The sequence below is a fragment of the Bubalus bubalis genome, chromosome 7 (genome assembly GCF_019923935.1).
Source record: "Bubalus bubalis isolate 160015118507 breed Murrah chromosome 7, NDDB_SH_1, whole genome shotgun sequence".
In the NCBI taxonomy this organism is placed as follows: domain Eukaryota; kingdom Metazoa; phylum Chordata; class Mammalia; order Artiodactyla; family Bovidae; genus Bubalus; species Bubalus bubalis.
In genome coordinates this window covers 101,563,688-101,584,891 of record NC_059163.1, presented here as the reverse complement: position 1 = coordinate 101,584,891, position 21,204 = coordinate 101,563,688, and the positions used below count along the sequence as shown (strand labels likewise).

General features: G+C 37.2%; 1 protein-coding gene across 10 annotated transcripts in view; it reads right to left on the bottom strand.

Annotated features, from left to right (window-relative positions):
- Positions 1–21,204, bottom strand: part of STPG2 (sperm tail PG-rich repeat containing 2) — a 620,311-nt gene that overhangs the window by 569,894 nt on the left and 29,213 nt on the right. For all 10 annotated transcript variants that reach the window (XM_044946202.2, XM_044946197.2, XM_044946200.2 and 7 more), the window contains exons 5-6: positions 13,249–13,361; positions 8,448–8,559 (exon numbers count right to left, since the gene is read on the bottom strand). In XM_044946202.2, coding sequence (XP_044802137.2) covers positions 8,448–8,559; positions 13,249–13,361 — 225 coding nt within the window. The remainder of the gene's footprint in view (positions 1–8,447; positions 8,560–13,248; positions 13,362–21,204) is intronic.

The following is a 21,204-nucleotide window of genomic DNA, read 5'->3' as shown; positions in this document are numbered from 1 at the left end:
CCCTCATATGAGGAACCCCTCCAGCATATAGCTTGGGTGATAAGAGGAGACTGCGCTGCTAAGACACATAAGACATCCCCTACAGAAGGTCACTTCTACAAGGTTGAGAAACATAACTAATGTACATAAAAATACATAGAAATAAAATTGAAAAACTAATACATAAAAATAAAATTGCAACCTAGACAAAATGAGGCAGTGATGAATATGTTCCAGGGAAAGGAACAAGATAAAATTTCAGAAGAAGAACTAAGTAAAGTGGAAACAGGCAATCTAACAAGAAAGACTACAGAGTAATGATTGCAGAGATGACCAAAGAATTTGAGAAAATAGGTACACAGTGTTTAACAAAGAGTTGGAAAATATAAGAACAATCAGAGATGAAGAACACAATAACTGAAATGAAAAATACACTAAAAGGAATTAAGAGGAAACTAAATGATACAGAGAAATGGATCAGACAGAATAATAGAAATCACTGCCCCTGAAAAGGAGAAAGAAAAAAAGAATGAAAAGAAATGAGGGTGGTTTAAAAGACCTCTGGGACAACATCAAACACATTAATATTTGCATTATAGGGGTCCTAGAAGAATGAGAGAGAGAGAAAGGGCCTGAGAAACTACTGAAGACATGAAAACTTCCCTAACCTGGGAAAGAAAACAGACATCAAAGTCCAGGAAGCACCAAGAGTCCCATACAGGATTAACTCAAAGAGGAACAGGCCAAGGCAGATTGTAATTAAAATGGCAAAAATTAAAGATAAAGAGAAAATATTTAAAGCAGTAATGTCAGCCACAAAGCAAGCCTTGGTAAATTTAAGAAAACTGAAATCAAATCAGGCATCTTTTGTGACCACAACACCATGAGATTAGAAATCAACTATATGGCACCCCACTCCAGTACTCTCGCTTGGAAAATCCCATGGACAGAGGAGCCTGGTGGGCTGCAGTCCATGGGGTCGCTAACAGTTGGACACGACTGAGCGACTTCACTTTCACTTTTCACTTTCATGCATTGGAGAAGGAAACGGCAACCCACTCCAGTGTTCTTGACTGGAGAATCCCAGGGACGGTGGAGCCTGGTGGGCTGCCTGCCGTCTATGGGGTCGCACAGTCGGACACGACTGAAGCGACTTAGCAGCAGCATAAGAAAAAAACTGTAAAGAGCACAAACAGTATGTTATGAGTTACCAATGGATCGCTGAAGAGATTAAAGAGGAAATTTCTTAAAATACCTAGGAGAAAGAAATGGCAACCCACTCCAGTGTTCTTGGGGAGAATCCCAGGGACGGGGGAGCCTAGTGGGCTGCTGTCTATGGGACAGAGTCGGACACAACTGAAGCGACTTAGCAGCAGCAGCAGCAGCAGAGACAAATGAAAATGAAAATAACGACAATCCAAAACCTATGGGATGCAGCCAAAGCAGGTCTAACAGGGACGCTTACAGTGATACAAGCTTAGAAACAAGAAAAATCTCAAATAAACAATACCAAGAGAAACAAGAACAAAACACAAAGTTAGTAGAAGCCAGCTGATGGAACTGCCTCTATTTCATGTTACTAGGCCTCCCTTGGAGAAGGACCTGCCACAGCCTCAGCTACTCACCACTCGGGGCTGGATCCGCCGCCCACCACGCACAGCCAAGGCCCTGGCCCTGTGCCAGTTCTCTGTGCGGCCTCATCTCAGACACTGGCAGCAGCACTGCAGCAGGGGTGTGCCTAAACCAGACCAGCTCCAAGACAGCGCCCACTCCCTTTCCCGGGGGACCTTTTTCTAGGCACAGAGACAAAAATGCATGGGGAAAATCACCTTTCTCATGTGATTTTCTTCTTCTTTTGTCTTAATAATTGAACTTTTACTTTAGATAAAGTATTCTATGTGTCTTTCATAACTTAGCTATGGACTGAGGGATGAGGTCATGCAAGCAAAATGCCTTCTACAATTTTCTACGTGACCATCCTTAGGTCTGAAGCTCCTTGAGGCCTCCGTGGCGTCTTCATCGCAGAGCTTTCCCAGAGCTATTTTCATCAGGATATAGTTGTTTATTGAGTGTTACTATTTTATGGGGAATAAAGAATGTTGGGACTCCTAGTTCACCATCTTGCTGATATCATTGCCAGAAAATATTTTATGTTTAAAAAACTTGTTTCCTGACTTCCAGTCTCCGGTCCCACATGTAAGAAACTTTAATGTTGATACTCTTCCCTGACAAGTAAAAACCTGAACAGCATGAAAAATCAAACTCTTCTTGAATCCATGAGAGAGCAGAGAACCCAGGGCAAAATGGCTGCCCCCTAGACTGGAGAGACAGACAAGCCAACGCAAGAAGTCCCCGCTTACCAGAGCAGAAACTTACATGTAGAAACCACTGTGGGAACCACTGCCAAGGCAGGAAAATCTGAACTATATTTGATGTATTGCTGGAGGCTCCGTGCAGACAAGTCCGAAAGTTAAAAACTCCAGGGTCTCAGTCATAGAGGAGGACCCCACAATTTTCATCTACTCCAGGAGCTCAACTTAGATTCTCACAGTAAATACTGGAGTAAAATCCCCTTAAGTTTCTGGCAGAGACAGAGGGAAAGGAATCATTTTGAAATATACCAGAACACTCTGTTTATCTCAACAAAGCCTGCTCTCAGGAGAATATCATTAACCACAGTCTAAACTGCTGCATTATTATTCACATCTAGTAAACTTGGTACAAGAAAAAAAAAAAAATCCAGTCTTGCTTTCCACACAAAATAAAGAAATTACCCAACTCCAGGCCCCACTAGCCATTCTATTCCAGCTAAGGAGAGAGAAAAACACTGAGAAATATTTGTGAAGTTCACAGTCCAGAGACACGGGCTCACTAAAAGACTAAGACCTAGTCATAGGATTGTAGAACACTCCTCCTTCCCCAGACTACATTACGAAAGGCATATTTTCATCAGTTTCTTTACCTGATAAATCATGTCAAGTGCTAGAGATTTAATGCTTTTGTCCCTGAAAGATACACATTTAAACCTACTCTCCCAATGTGATGGTATTTGAAGGCAGTGCCTCTGGGAAGTGATTCACTCATGAGGGTATAGCTCTCATGAATGAAATTAGTGCCTTTATTAAAAAAAAAAAATCCCAGACAGTTCCCTTGCTCCTGCCACTATGCAAAAACACAACAAAAAGATGTCTATGAGTAGGACACAGACCCTCAATAGCAATGAATTTGCTGGCACCTTCATCTTAGACTTCTCAGCCTCACGGAACTATAAGAAATACATTTCTGTTGCCTATAAGACACACATCTATGGCATTCTTCTATAGCAACCCAAGCTAACTAATACATCCAGTTATCGAGAAAAAATGACACCAAATATTAGAAAACAAAAACTCCTTTAGAAGAGGTAGTAAGCAACACAACTGGGAACCGGGCACAGCAGAGATGGTGGAATCAATCAGATTGGGAATTTAAAATATGTATGATTAATAAGCCAGTTTATCCATTACAGGAAAAAAATGACAGAATATAAGAATAGATAAGCAATGGAAGAAGGGAGATAAAATCCTAAAAGAAAAAGAAAAATTTAAAAATAAATGTCAGAGACCAGAAACAAGAATACAAGTGAAAAATGCCTTTGTAGGTTTATCAGTAAACTGGAGAAACCTGAAAAAACAATCTCTAGCCTTGAGGATATATCAATAGAAACCTCCAAAACTAAGTAGCAAAGAGAACAAAAACTGGAAAAAAAAATCAAAACAGACTATCCAAACACTGGGAGACACCTCCAAAGGTTTTATATATGTGTAATGGTAGTACTGAGCTTTCCAGGTGACTCAGTGGTAAAGACTCCATCTGCCAAACAGGAGACGTGGGTTAGATTCCTGTGTCAGGAAGATCCCACTGGAGAAGGAAATGGCAACCCACTCCAGTAACCTTGCCTGGAGAATTCCATGGACAGAGGAGCCTGGTGGGCTACAGTCCATGGGATTGCAAAAGAGTCAGACATGTCTTAGTGACAAAACAACAATAACAACTGGTAATACTAGAAGAAGAAGAAGAAAGAGAAAAAGGAACATAAGAAATATGTGAAAAAGTAATGACCAAGAATTTCCCCAAAATTAATGTTGGACATCAAACCACAGATCTAGAAAGCTCAGAGAACACCAATGTCCCCGAAACAAGGATAACTGTTGAAAAAACTATACCTAGGCATTTTGTCTTCAAAATACAGAATTAGATAAAGAAAAAATCCTGGAAGAAGCCAGAGGGAAAAAACAGCTTACATAAAGGGGAACAAAAATTACACTTGACTTCTCCAAAGAAACTTTGCAAGCAAGAAGAGAGTAGGGTGAAATAAAGTGTTGAAAGAAAAAAAAAATCTAGAATTCTACACCCTATGAAATTATCCTTTAAAAGTGAAAGAGAAATACTTTCTTAGACAAACAAAAATTGATGAAATTTGTTGCTAGTAGACTTGCCATACAAGAAATGCTATGTTTCTTAAAAAGAAGGAAAGTAATACAGGTCCAAAATCTGAATCTGCATAAAGGAAGAGAATTGAAGCATGTGTAAGTAAAGGTAAAACAAAAAGTTTTATTTTTATTATTCTTTATGGGTCTAACAGAGCCATTATTATTTTTCTCAAATAATTATTTTGCTCAAAATAATAGCAACAATGTATTCAAGTATGTATGTGTATATATATATACACACACACACATATGCATATGTTTCTGTATGCTTAAATATAAGTGAAATGTATGACAACAATGATGCAAGCAATGGAAAGGAAAAACCAGAATTTTTTTTTTCAATTATAAGGTACTCACACTACCCATGACGAAGTGCAGTATTATTTAAAAGTTGACTAGTGTGTACGAGACAGCAGAAGAGACACTGATGTATAGAGCAGTCTTATGGACTCTGTGGGAGAGGGAGAGGGAGAGGGTGGGGAGATTTGGGAGAATGGCATTGAAACATGTATGATATCATGTATGAAATGAGTCGCCAGTCCAGGTTCGATGCACGATACTGGATGCTTGGGGCTGGTGCACTGGGACGACCCAGAGGGAGGGTATGAGGAGGGAGGAGGGAAGAGGGTTCAGGATGGGGAGCACGGGTATACCTGTGGTGGATTCATTTCGATGTTTGGCAAAACTAATACAATATTGTAAAGTTTAAAAATAAAATAAAATTTTAAAAAATAAATAAATAAAAGTTGACTAGAATTAGTTATAAACTAGAACTAACACTTAAAAAGTCAAAAATGAAGTAAAGCTATATTCTAAGAAAGGACAGAAAAGGAATCATACAAAATACTCAATTAAAGCCACAAAAGGCAGGGGAAAAAAATGTACAACAAAAATATCAATAAAGTGGGAGCTCCTTGATGGCCTAGTGGGTAGGATTCTGGGTTTTCACAACCATGGCCTAGGTTCCTGAGATCTTACAAGCTGTGCAACATAGGCAAAAAAAAAAAAAAAAAAAAAAGAATAAGGGCGAACAGAAAACAGAAGTGTATACTAATTCAACTATATCAATAATCATTCATGTCAACTATCTAAATGCACTAATTAAAAGCCAGATTTTCAGAGTGGATCAAAGATATCACTATACTTGTATAGTAAGCCTTGTCTACAAAAATCCCACTTTAAATATAAAGGCATATAAATGTAAAGTAAATGGATAAAGGACAATATACCACAATACTACTAATACAAAATACTAATCAAAAGAAAGCAAGAGTGAAAATGTTAGTTGTTCAGTTGTGTCCAACTCTTTGCGACCCCATGGACCGTAGCCCACCAGGCTCCTCTGTCCATGGAATTTTCCATTCAAGAATACTGGTGTGGGTAGCCATTTTCTTCTCTGGGGGATCTTCCCAACCTAGGGATCAAACCCAGGTCTACGTGCACTGCAGGCAGATTCATTACCATCTGAGCCACCAGAGAAAGCTCTTTATTCAGAAAGAGTATACTTCAAAGCAAAGATAATTATCAGGGATAAAGAAGGTCATTACATAATGGTAAAGGGGTCAGTTCTCTAAAAAGACATAATGATCATTAAGGTGTAGGCACCTAACAACAGAGCATCAACTAAATGAGGCAAAAACTGATAGAATTGCAAGGAGAAATAAATGAATTCCCTATCACAGTTGGAGACTGCACCCTCTCTCAGAAGTGGACAGACCAGTGGGCATAAAATCCATAAGGACATGCTTGAACTCAGTAACACCATCAGTCAACTAGATGTAGTTGACACCTACATGCTACTTCATCCAACAACAGCAGAATACATTCTTCTCAAGCTCACACAGAACATTTACCAAGATAGACCACGTTTTGAGTCATAAACACACTTTCACAAATTTAACAGACTAGAAATCATACGACATCTGCTCCCAGACCATGTAGAACTAAGTTAGAAACCAAAAACGAAAGATCAATGGAGACTCACAAAATACATGGAGATTAAGCATCACAATTCTGAATAACACATGGGTCAAAGGAGAAATCTCAAGAGAAATTTTAAAATATTTTGAACTAAATGAAAATGAATACAGAAACAATCAAAAGTTGTGAGATACAGGATAAACAGCTCTTTCAGGGAGATTTATACCACTGAAAACACATATGAGCATCTAAGTTACCACCTTAGGAAAAAATTTTAAAAGAGCAAATACAAAATAAAATATTAAATACCCAAGTAAAATATTAAATACCAAAATAATACCCAAGAAAAGAAATTAAGAATTAATTATAATTAAGAATTAGAGAAAAAAATCAATGAAAATGTATAAACCTCTCACCTGGCAAACTAAGAAAAATGAAAGAAGACATAAATCACTAATATTAGAAATGAAGGGGAGACATAAGTATAGACCCCATATACATTAGAAGAATAAAGGAGTGTTATGAACAACTCTATGCCCATAAAGATGAAACAAACCACTTCCTTAAAAGGTTCAACTGCCAAATTCTCATAAGAAGAAACAGATAATCTGAATAGGTCTAAATCTATTAAAGAAATCAAGACAGCCTTCCAAAACTAAAAGTACCAGACCCAGATGGGTTCACTGGTAAATTCTACCAAACATTTAGGGGGAAAAATCATACCAATTCTCTACAGTCTCTTTCAGAGGACACAAGTAGAAGGAATACTTCTTAACTCATTGTATGAGGTCAGTATTACCTTAATACTAAAACCAGACAAACACATTACAATATAGCAGACCAATCTCTCTCATGATTCTAAATTAACACTTTTTTTTATCTTGTTTGAGATTTATAATTATTATTCTATGAAAACAACTGCATTATATTTCCCTGTTAATGTATCTTTTTCTAATAACTCTATAAGCAATATTTTTCACTGCTGATCAATATTCAGGGGAAAACCAAGTAAATCAAGTGCAGAGAAAATTCTTATTGAAATACTCACTGATTTCTCAATTGAGAATCATTTATCCTTATTCTAAATGGATCCATTTTGAAATGTTTATCCTAAAACCTTCAAGTTTTTAAGTTTAAATATAAACTTTAAAAAAATCCAAGGTTTCTGTGACTACAAAAAATCCAAGGTTTTTATCACTACAAGTTCCAAATGATTAAACTGAAGCATAGCTACAAAAAAAAAAAAAAATTAATGGCATTTAGAGTTTTATATTAATAAATATAATCTACCTAGAACAATGAAAATTAAAACTATGTACTATTCAGACTGTACCAAGAATATTATTCTTAGTTCTCAATCTCCTATTTTAAAGAGAGAAAAAGTCAAAAACTGAAGATCCCTAGATAACCTCAAAGGAAGATAAGTTATCTTGAAGTTAAATACTGAAAATAATCAAAGGTATTTAGAACATTTATCCTTACGAGCAAAGATTTAAAGGCAGATTCAAAAGAAGTCATAGGAAAAGGGAGAATTAAGAAGACAGCAAGCAGGTAAATTTAAGTCAGTTTAGGAAGGAAATTGTAGGAAACAGAGCAGTCTACTACTGGAACAAGAAACCTCACGGGTATGGAGTTTTTTAATCACAAGAGGTGCTCAAGCAGAAATAGTGATCACCTGAAAGAAATTTTAAATACAGTTCCTTAGTTCCTTCCACATGGACGGAGGAGCCTGGCAGGCTGCAGTCCATGGGGTCGCTGGGAGTCAGACACGACTGAGCGCCTTCACTTTCACTTTTCACTTTCATGCACTGGAGAAGGAAATGGCAACCCACTCCAGTGTTCTTGCCTGGAGAATCCCAGGGATGGCGGGGCCTGGTGGGCTGCCGTCTATGGGGTCACACAGAGTCGGACACGACTGAAGTGACTTAGCAGCAGCAGCAGCAGTTCCTTCCACAAAATTCACTGAATGACAACTACCTACCAGGTACAGTACATCTAAGAGTATTCTAACTTTGTTTTAAGATTCAATTATCTTAAAATCTAGAAAGCGGATGAAATGGTTAATTTTTAACGTACCTCTTTTTCCTCCTTCAATATTTTTACTTCATAAAGTCGTCGGAGATTTGAGCAACTATTTTGCTGTTGATCTTTCTTGATGTTTACATTTTCATAACGAGGTGACTTTTTCCTTTAAAAACCAAGAAAAAAATTTATTCTCAATTTCCAATATATAAATGTCTATATAAGCTAAGAGAATATTTTTACACCAACATTTCCTGCTTAAAAAGTATTCAGTAAGATGTTATTGATGATAAACACGTCTGAGTATTGTTAAGCCAATATATCCTTAGTAAGTGCTAAGTCACTTTAGTCATGTCCAACTCCTTTGCAACCCTATGGACTGTAGCCTGCCAGGCTCCTCTGTCCATGGAATTCTCCAGGCAAGAATACTGGACTGGGTTGCCATGCCCTCCTCCAGGGGATCTTCCTGACCCAGGGATTGAACCTGTGCCTCCTGTGTCTCCTGCATTGCACGCAGATTCTCTACCTGCTAAGCCATTGGGGAAGTCCCAAGGGAAAAACAATTAATGCTACTTATATCACATAACAATCAGAAAAAAGGCATAAAGAAATATCTTTGAAAATGAAAAGGAAGCTTATTTTCCCTGAAATTTACACAACCTCAAGTGAGAATAATAAACCAAGTAAGCAACGAGTAACAGCTCTGGAGTCAGACAGCCTGATGTGAATCCTAAGATTGCTACCTACTAGCTACATGACCTTGCACAAATCGCCTAACTTCTCTAAACTTCAGATTTGACTCTTCTTCTGTAATTAGAAATATTAATAACCAATCCTCATGGTTGTAATGATTAGAGCAGATAATTATATGTGAAGTGTTTGGTGGCATACATTTTTTCTAATTCTTAAACAGAATTCTGGGGAAACAGTTTCACATTAAACATTTCCAATGAGCTATGTTGAACATAAGCAGATTATAAAACAGATAATAGAAAAACAAATGCTTAGGTTACATAATTGTCATTACTTTTTTGTTTACACATTACTATGAGTTAAACAATGCATAGAACATCTCAGTTCACTATTAAAGGCTGACTTCGTTGATTTTTTTTACACGAAATTCAACAAACATTTTCAAAACCTCAAATAGTTTTATGGATAAAAATATTTATATTAGGGATATCAAAAGAGTCACATATCATTTAGGTCTGTTTCCCAAATTAAAAAAAAAAAACAAAAACCTATAGGCCTATCTTTCCATTTAGAATAGTCAAATATTTCCATTTTTTAAACTTTTTGTTTTGTATTGGAGTATGGCTGATTAACAATGTGATAGTTTCAGGTGAACAGCAAAGGGACTCAACCATTCATCTACATGTATCTTCTTCTTGTTGTTCAGCTGCCCAGTCGTGTCCGACTCCATGTGACCCCATAGACCGCAGCATGCCAGGCTTCTCTGTCCCTCACCATCTCCCAAAGTTGCCCAAATTCATGTCCACTGCATTGGTGATGCCATCCAGCCATCTCATCCTCTGACATCCTCTTCTCTTTCTGCCCTCAATGTTTCCCAGCATCAGGAACTTTCCCAATGAGTCAACTGTTGGCATCAGATGACCAAAATCCTGGAGTTTCAGCTTCAGCATCAGTCCTGCCAATGAGTATTCAAAGTTGATTTCCATTAAGATTGACTGGTTTTATCCTCTGCAGTCCAAGGGACTCTCAGGAGTCTTGTCCAGCACCACAGTTCAAAGGCATCTGTTCTTAGGCACCCCACCTTCTTTACAGTCCAGCTCTCGTAGTGTATGTGACCAATGGGAAAATGATAGCTTTGACTTTACAGACCTTTGTCGGCAGAGTAATGCCTCTGCTTTTCAACACAATGTCTAGGTTTGTCATAGCCTTCCTGCCAAGAAGCAAACGTCTTCTGATTTCATGGCTGCAGTCACTATCCACAGTGATTTTTGGAGCCCAAGAGGAAATCTGTCACGATTTCCACCTTTTCCCCCTCTATTTGCCATGCAGTAATGGGGCTGGATGCCATGATCTTAGTTTTTTTAATATTTATTTTTAAGCCAGGTCTTTCACTCTCCTCCTTCATCCTCATCAAGAGGCGCTTAGTTCTTCTTTGCTTTCTGCCATTAGAGTGGTATAATCCGCATATCTGAGGTTGTTGATGTTTCTCCCACCTATCTTGATTCCAGTTTGTAACTCATCCAGCCCAGCATTTCTCAGGATATGCTCAACATATAAATTAAACAAACAGGCTGACAGCAGACAGCCCTGTCATACTCCTTTCTCAATCTTGAACCAATCAGCTGTTCCATACAGGGTTCTAACTGTTGCCTTTTGACCCGCATATAGGTTTCTCAGGAGACAGGTAAGATGGTCTGGTATTCCAATCTCTTATGATCTTTCCACAGTTTATTATGATCCACATAGTTAAAGGTTTTGGCACAGTCAATGAAACAGAGGTAGCTGTTTTTCTGGAATTCCCTAGTTTTCCCTGTGGTACAGCAAATGTTGGCAATTCGATCTCTGGTTCCTTTTCCTTTTCTAAACCCATCTTCATCATCTGGAAGTTCCTGGTTCGCATAATGCTGAAGCCGAGCATTCAAGATCTTAAGCTTGACCTTACTAGCACAGGAGATGAATGCCACTGTCCGATGGTTAGCACAATATTTAGTACTAGCCTTCTTGGGAATTGGGATGAGGATTGAGAAGTATAATTACACTATACTTCTAGTGTAACTGCACATATCTATGCTCTCCCAAACTCCCCTCCCATCCAGCAAGTACTTCCATTTTTATACCATATCAAATCTCCCAGAGTAATTATGACTCAATCAATAAACAAGAAGTAATAAAGAAAAAATGGTAGAAAATACTACCAGAAGGAACCAAGACAAGTCCAAATAAAAGATACAGTGAAGGCAGCAAACCAAAGAGTAGACAAATTATGGAAATGATGAACTGTCTGAAGCAGTTAGGATTGCAATCTATATGGATACTTTCCTACTAGCAAAGGGAAAATGCAAACAGAAGAAAAAGAAGAAACAAGACAAATAATAAAGATAAAAAAGAAAGTAACATTTAAAAACTAGGATGAGAATGGGAGCAGGACAGGGCGAGAGAAGGAAAAGTGACTGCTATAAAGAAAATAGCAAGCAAAATTAGAGCAACATAATTAGAATACTGGTCATGCCTGAGGTACTCAGTTAGATGTGTAGTGAAATGGATGGAAAACAACCATCACAGAACTACATACCCTAAAAAAGGGTTAATTTTACCCAATGTTAACAAAACCTCAATAAAACTGATAGACAGGCAGGCAGACAGGGAATCAAGCAGCCAAACTGAAAGAAGAAAGAGTAAAGTACTAACAAAAGTATTATGTCAAGGGAATGAGCACCATTAAGAGCATTCGACAGACTTTGCTTTATTTGGAATGACAAAGATTAAATTTAGATCCCATTACTGTATATTGGAGAAGGTGATGGCACCCCACTCCAGTACCCTTGCCTGGAAAATCCCATGGATGGAGTAGCCTTGTAGGCTGCAGTCTATGGGGTCGCTAAGAGTCGGGCATGACTGAGCAACTTCACTTTCACTTTTCACTTTCATGCATTGGAGAAGGAAACAGCAACCCACTTCAGTATTCTTGCTTGGAGAATCCCAGGGACAGAGGAGCCTAGTGGGCTGCCACCTATGGGGTCACAGAGAGTCGGACACGACTGAAGTGACTTAGCAGCAGCAATCTGTGTATACATGTTAAGTTTATTCATGTTAAGTTTCTAGTGTAACTACTAAAAAATAAAAATACATGGTATATCTCCCATACTAGGAAAGTGAAAAAAGAAAAGGACAATAGAACAGGGTATAAATTCCCCAAAACAAGGACCATGTTTTATTCTTTTTATTCTCAGTTACTCAGTTCATTACTAGGTTATAGCAAGAATTCAAACAATGTCTGTTCAATGAATGCACAGCAGCAGAGGAGTTTAAGCAAGAGTCTAAGCTATGTCCACTGCTGGTATAAACGTGTATCTGAATGTGTCCAGCAAATTAACTGGAGGTAATCATTGTGGGACTTCCTGTGAGAAAATTCATTGTATGAGAGAGAAAGGATCAGGCACATAAGCTGGAATCTATCAAAAAAAAAAAAAAAAAAAAAAAAACAAAACTAAACCATGGAAAGCAGTTATAGCTTCTGAGAACATCATATTTATTAGCTAATTTTGCCCTCCATGGACTCATATCTAAGACCGTACTTGTGTCTAAGATAAGAGTAGGAAAAAAATAAAGACAGTTATTTTACAAGAAATGTATTTCCTAGTTAGACTTTGTAAATATTACCTTCAACCTAATGTTATGGCTCTGACTCAAAGTGAGAATGCCTTCTCAATCTATCATTAGTCAGAAGAATGGACACCAGAGCCAGGAACAAGATACAGAATCCTGGGGTCACCTATTTTTATATTTTTCCTGAACTTTTGTCTATCTTGTAATTAAAGACAGCATATTTTAGTACTTAGATACATGGGCTATATATCAAGTTCTGCCACTGAATAGCTACATTGTATTAAATATGTTATTTATTCTCTGACTCATTTTTCACTAATAAATAGAAGTAACAATAGAAACTACACAGAGACTTGCAAATATTAAATGAGTTAATACATGTAAAACAGGTAGCACAGGATATGGCAGACTGAAAAAGCAATAGTTTTCACATAGGTTAGCCTAAAGTATAACATTTCTTTAAGTCTTTTATACTGATTTTTCCTTTCATAACAGCATAACCTAGTCTAAATTATTAGTAAAATCTACAGTAAAAGTATACTATTTTTTTACTTACTGGGTTATATCATACTGTCCAGGACCAGGCCCTGACGTTATAGGTAATTGGAGTCTTCCCAAAGAGTTGCCAAAATGTATCCCCTTGTATTTCAAAGTTGCAGTGGAAAAATCCTTTTTAAAAAAAGGGAGGATGAGAGATAGTTTATATAAATCATGAAACAAAGTTTAACTTTACTCAAGTCTAAAGCAAGGATAGCCTTAGTCAATGAGTTTCCCCTGGTAAATGCTAGAATCTTCTCTGATATAGGTTATCATGATAACTTAGATAACCTAAGTTATTGCTGTATCCTATTCCACTCCTAAGTCAACCAGGATTCCCAGAGAAGGACCTCTAGCTTAGCATGAAAGTGAAAGCTGCTCAGTTGTGTCTGACTCTTTACAACCCCCTGGACTGTAGCCTGCCAGACTCCTCTGTCCACAGAATTCTCCAGGCAAGAATACTGGAGTGGGTTGCCATTTCCTTCTCCATCATAACCTCAACCAATATGAACAGCTTTGCTCTAGGCATTACACTCAACAACCTAAATCCTTAAGGGTAATGAAAATCAGCTCCTTACCATTTAAATCAGGGAGGAAGGGCAGAATTGCATGCTTTAGGGAAAGTCTAACACAGATGACTTAATTAAATAGAAATTAAATTAGAATTCAAACATCACCAACAGATACTAGATAATGTCTAATTACTTGATATTTAAGTCTATAAGATATTCACATAAAATTTTCATATAGTAACAAATACACAACAAAAATTAAACTCAATTCATTTTATAGTTACTATTTGAGATCAGGATCAGTACTTTAACACCAAAGAAGTCATTTGTGACTTAAGAAATCAGCAATCATCTTCCTTCACATCCACTATAATAAATACCAAAATTAAGCATGACTCACTGAAGATTTTGTTTCAGAGAAGTTAAAAACACCTGCTTTCATTAGACACTAATAATATAATATGAAACAAGAACAGTAATGTTTCTTATAGGAATTCTCTTATATTGAGTAAAAACATTAAAAATCATTTAAAAAATTTATAAAAACTTATTTTTTAACTAATATAAAGTTAAACTCTAGTCTATTTCACTTTTAATTCATATTTGTAAAAATACAGCTTTAAAATAGGCATGGATTATTAAAACAATATACAAATACAATGAATAAAATCCCAGTAACATAAACTTGTAGTTTAACTGCATAAAACAGCGTGCTAGTTGTTCTAGGTGATCATTGCTATTCTCGAACAGTGGAACCAATCTCTCCCAATTACCATTATAAGCAATATTAATTAAATAAATAGCGATTAAATGTTAAGAAGACAAAATTCTAGTTCAGACTGGTGAATTGAATCAGATTCCCGCCAGAGCCTCAAAAGAAGAGTGTAAAATAGATTCAAATCATCAGTACTGGTAAAGAATCCACCTGCAATGTGGGAGACCTGGGTTCAATCCCTGCATTGGGAAGATCCCCTGGAGAAGGAAATGGCTATCCACTCCAGTATTCTGGCATGGAGAATTCCAAGGACAGTATAGTCACAAAGAGTTGGACACAACTGAAAGAATTTCACTCTTTTTTTTTTTTTTTCCTTCAGAAACTAAGAGAAGGTATCATTCACATTCACATTTCACTCCAAGGAATTTCTGGAAAATACAGCACAGCAGAGACTAGAACCAGAAAAAGACCTCGCTGCATGTGAAAGAAACCTCAGCTGAACCCTATTAATATGCCCAGGAAGATAGATACTAGAGGTAAGGACAGACTCATGGGTAGTGAATACAGAGTAATTCTCAAAACTACTAATAACCTTAGAGATTTACCTGCACCAGTGCCATTACATGAAGTGAAGAAAGAATGCTAAAACCCATTCCATTCCTGCCACAGATGGTTGGAAATAAACTGGAAGCACTGCCATTAGGCCCTAACAAAGACAGACTTCCTAGTTAGACAGGCATCACTCCAGAAAGGTGCCACAACAAAATTCAAAAATAAGCTGCTACAGCACTAAGATTTCCTACTATGTGAAAACATCTTTTATTTCCTAGAACTCGCCACTAACAACTAGCCCTCAAATACTATAAAATATAAAAATCAATAAAACTAAACTTTTCCTTTTACACCCACCTGATCTTAAACAATTAAACAGAGGCAAACACCATCTGACAGAACTTTGATGTTTGAATGAAATGAAATGGAACCTTTGTTGATTCTTTCATCATAGATGGTAATCTGAGACAGAAATTGAATTACAGTAAGTCTCCTTTCTTGGAGTGGTAGAGGATGTTGGAGCTGAGGGTATAGAAACAGGGAGTTACTAGCTATGTCCATATAAGATTCAGACATATTTTGGAATGTCCAGTGAACTAACAGAACAAATCAACCAAAAGGTAAATGCAAAAACTAATCCTATGGGAAGCAGCTAATCATGATAATCCACATCCAGTAAGAAAATCAAAAGAGTGGCAATGCTTACTACTTCGTAGTCTTTTCTGTTGACTGAATTTGCCTTCTACAACACAATCCCCCAATGGATTTATGCCTGTGTTCTGTGGAGTGCAAAAGGACTATGATAAAAATCTAAAAGATCTATTTCATTAAAACACTGGTAAAAAGCAGTGCTACTTTTAGACCCTTCTAGCTTTTAGAGTATAACACAGAGAGAAGAGCATTATCGCCTGACTTCACTTCAGCTCATCATGCAGCTTTCACTGTGATGGAGTACATGGGCAGAAATGCCCAGCAGAGAGCACCATCTGGCAAGAGACTAAAGTGCCTGGGGCAGCAGAAGCTGTCTCAGTGGAAACAGACTTGTTCAGGAGCATGGCTGAGACAGCCCTTCTAGAAGCTTCTGCGAAAGAGAACTTTGAAGAAGGCTTGAGTTCCACCACATCAACAGGAGGAGACAATATGCATATATTTGAGTTACTAACATAACCCTGATGCTAATTAGTACCCACAATCCAATGAAGCCTGGCAAAACTTGTTACATAAATAAAAAGGATTGATCCTTATTTCCACTAGGAATATTTCAAACTGTAAGTCATCTTGCTGTGCTTAGCTAATTGGTATACAGATTCCTTCTAACAAACTACAATGCAAAGAGCAGAGAAGTATTTCCCTTCTTCACTAGGGATGCTTAGCTTGAACACACTATGTAGTTATAACACTCTATAAAGCACCAAATCAAAGCAAGATGATGACATTATTATAAATAGGTTGATATATGATTCCCAAGCCCAGATCCTTGTCAATCCTAGAAGGAACAGAGCTATAAATAAAAATTAAAAGGGCTATCCCTCCAATCTGTCTCACACATAGAGCTTATACCACTCTAGCACCTCTGAATGTAACACAAAAGGAAATAAAGGTAGTCAGACCATCCAAAGGCTTTGGGTATAGTGTGCAAAGACAAACACCATAACACCTAGCAGAATAGCACAGAAAAATAGCACAGCCTGACATGACCAACAGAGCAGCATATGGTGAAAGAGGAGTCCTGCAAGACGCCCTGTTAGCCACTAGAGTAGCTACAAAGCAGCCTGTTCCTTTGGGTCAGTGGCAACTCTGAAGACTGCTGCACCCCAGAGGGCTTCAGAAAGGAAAGAGTGCTGAGCCATAAAACACTTTTTTTGCTAAGATATGTTCTAGACCATCTTTCAAATGAAATTACTTAATAGAGGCATGGATTTTAAAGTACATATACAGTTTTGATGTCAGAAAGAAAGTTTTCTCATTTGTGAGGTACTTTATTTTTACTTTGAAATAAAGCAAAATATCATAATTGTGAAGATTTTAGGCATAATAAGTAATAAAATAAATGTAGAACTCTCTTTTAATATAATATAGCCAGGTTAGATGTGCCAGATATTTTCTATCTTTCAGGCAGGAGTGTATCCATTGATTTGCTATACCCAACATCCGCTGGATCATAGAAAAAGCAAGAGAGTTCCAGAAAAACATATATTTCTGCTTTATTGACTATGCCAAAGCCTTTGACTGTGTGGATCACAATAAACTGTGGAAAATTCTGAAAGAGATGGGAATACCAGACCACCTGATCTGCCTCTTGAGAAATCTGTATGCAGGTCAGGAAGCAACAGTTAGAACTGGACATGGAACAATAGACTGGTTCCAAATAGGAAAAGGAGTTCGTCAAGGCTGTAGATTGTCACCCTGTTTATTTAACTTATATGCAGAGTACATCATGAGAAACGCTGGACTGGAAGAAACACAAGCTGGAATCAAGATTGCTGGGAGAAATATCAATAACCTCAGATATGCAGATGACACCACCCTTATGGTAGAAAGTGAAGAGGAACTCAAAAGCCTCTTGATGAAAGTGAAAGTGGAGAGTTAAAAAGTTGGCTTAAAGCTCAATATTCAGAAAACGAAGATCATGGCATCCGGTCCCACCCGGATAGACTATTTCCCATCCAGTCTATTTCATGGGAAATAGATGGGGAAACAGTGGAAACAGTGTCAGAGTTTATTTTTGGGGGCTCCAAAATCACTACAGATGGTGACTGCAGCCATGAAATTAAAAGACGCTTAATCCTTGGAAGGAAAGTTATGACCAACCTAGATAGCATATTCAAAAGCAGAGACATTACTTTGCCAACAAAGGTCTGGCTAGTCAAGGCTATGGTTTTTCCTGTGGTCATATATGGATGTGAGAGTTGGACTGTGAAGAAGGCTGAGCGCCGAAGAATTGATGCTTTTGAACTGTGGTGTTGGAGAAGACTCTTGAGAGTCCCTTGGACTGCAAGGAGATCCAACCAGTCCATTCTGAAGGAGATCAGTCCTGGGTGTTCTTTGGAAGGAATGATGCTGAAGCTGAAACTCCAGTACTTTGGCCACCTCATGGGAAGAGTTGACTCATTGGAAAAGATCTGATGCTGGGAGGGATTGGGGGCAGAAGGAGAAGGGGACGACAGAGGATGAGATGGCTGGATGGCATCACTGACTCGATGGATGTGAGTCTGAGAGAACTCCGGGAGTTGGTGATGGACAGGGAGGCCTGGTGTGCTGCGATTCATGGGGTCACAAAGAGTCGGACACAACTGAGCGACTGATCTGATCTGATCTGATAGATTTTTAAAAATAAAACTCGTATTTTAAAACAGAGCATTTCGACAAACCATCCTTAACATTATATTTTTATAGCCTAAAAAATTTGAGGCTATAAAATTTGATAGCCAAAGAATTGATGCTTTTGAACTGTGGTGTTGGAGAAGACTCTTGAGAGTCCCCTGGATCGCAAGGAGATCCAACCAGTCCATCCTAAAGGAAATCAGTCCTGAATATTCATTGGAAGGACTGATGCTGAAGCTGAAACTCCAATACTGGCCACCTGCTGGGAAGAACTGGCTCATTGGAAACGATTCTGATGCTAGGAAAGATTGAAGTGGGGAGGAAAAGGGGATGACAGAGGATGAGATAGTTGGATGGCATCACCGACTCAATGGACATGAGTTTGAATAAACGCCGGGAGTTGGTGATGGACAGGGAGGCCTGGCGTGCTACAGTCCATAGGGTTGCAAACAGTTAGACACGACTGAGCAACTGAACTGAACTGAAAAAATATGTTAGTTTTATAGTAACTGCTTCAACATAGCATTTCAGGAAAAATTATATTCAAGTAGAATTAGGTCCAAGAAGCTTTCTTCAGGTTAATCATTGGGATTTTGCAGGTTAACTGTTTAACAATTCTTAAAACTAATCCAACAGAAGGAAAGATTATGCACACACAAACATACTTAAACACACACACACCATTCAAGACATCAGCAAAATCCTTTTCCTGTGTATACACTGAAATTTATTTCATTTAAACCACGTGAACTACTTAATTCACTAACCTTTGAAGTTCTCACGTAAATGTTCAATTGGAAAATTAATTTAAAAGTCTTTTTAAAATACAGACAGAAAATAAAGAATAAATTGACGTACTCTTAGTTCTGTATCACATTCTCTTTATGTCGAGATGTGTTGACAACACTGTCCTTCAAGGACATTGTTAACTTGTAAAATCATTAGCAAATAAAATATGACTTAATTGAAGCAAACTCAGCAAGGAGCTCCATTATTTTAAGTGAATGATGTAATATAACTTGAAGAATTACTAACTGCCACTTTCACTGACAGTGAAATAAATGAAGCGGCTATGAAACTTTCTCCTCATGTCTTTTCCATAATTAAGTGAAGAAAGAGAATTTGTGAAGAATTACAAGTCCCAAGGCGCAGCAGTTCAAACACTAATAGACTGCACTCCAGTGTGGCAGCACACAGGTAGTTCCCAACATGTTATTATTAGCGAGTATGTAAGTGTCATAATTCTATCTGCAAAACCCTGCTTGCAAACTCCACCTCTGAAAAGCAAATTTCCAATAGTTCCCTGGGCTCTTCTTTTTAAAAAGACAAAGAAGTCAAATTTTATAATTCAAAATGTTATACAAAATAACATACAGAATTTCCCTTTATAGATTAAATATAGCTGAAAATTATTTGGTGGCTTGAGTCTTATATAGCTTTTAACTTTACAGGTACTTCCATAGTTAAGGTATATAAAATACCTTCAGCAGATGTTATTTCAATGACTCAGTGAATAATCACAATAATTACCTATCCCTTGGATTATTTTCTCAATTTTCTATTAATATTTACATCTGGAAACTGAGCCCACATATAGCATAAGTTCACAAAGCAGCTAAAGAAATATACAGAATTATCAGAAATTTGGGTAATATTTGAATTAACATTTCTACAGCATCAATTTGAAAATAGTCTGTGAGGTACCTATTTTTTTTTTTTGCAAGAATAAACAAGAAATTTAAGCCTCCAGCTACTAAGCTACTCCAGCTATGCTTTGTTGAATCTTCTTGAATTTTAACAATTATGTCTTTAATTTATATGTAAATCTATGTTTCTACAAACATGTTTTCTTAAATTCAATCTAGACTTTTTATTCTAATAAATACAAGTTGAACTGACTCAGTAATTACTAAGATATGGCATCAGATAAATTTGACCTATTAAAATTATAAGTTTTCTTATTTTTCTCTTCTATAAATAAGAATTTAACCAAAAAGAAATCAAAAGTTATATGTTAATGTTTATTCACATGTGAAAAAGGTTTTATACATCTAGGAAAGTGTGGAGGCATTATTCAAGCCTTTTAATAGATGATATATTATTCTGAAAAAAAGAAATAGCATATATAAAAAATACAATTTTAAAACAAGAATAACATTTTGAGATTTAAGACTAGAGAACTGTTTAAGCTAAGACCACGGACCAATGACTATTGTGAAAAAGAAATATTATTGATAGTTTCAATGTATTAGATCAAAGTTTTCTCCCAGGATACATTAGATAAGGAAACATCATAAAGAGCTGAAGAAACTTGGTCAAAGACAAGTAACTATTAAGCAGAAAAGCAAAGAAAGAAACCTAGGCAGTTCAGTTCCATTACACTACGTTTCATCATTGTCCTTTACCTTGGACAGAATATACTTGTATCAGACCACAGGACTGCCATTCATTCCAGTGCAATTTTTACAGAACTATCTCCATTGTTCTTCTAAGCATATCTTACTCAAATATCTAAGATAATAGCACTATCTGTTGATGAAAACTCTTTTTATATGACTGACAGGATGATAGGCCAGTCAAGGCCTGGAAAACCAGGTATGGCATAGAGAGGGGGGAGCAAAATAACCTTGGGACAAATGGCCACATAGCCACAAAGAAATGGGGATTCTCAGGGTGCGAACAGGAGACGTATCTATAATCTCAAAATCCTTACTCTCCTTTTTACCAGAGGTAAGTTGGTTCTTCGTAAGTTTTATGGAGCAACCTATCAGGTCTTAGAATATCTGTATTTGAACATATAATGTATCTCTATTATGTTCCACAATCAACAGAAATTTTCAAAAAAGGGGAATTATAAACCAAAAATAAAATC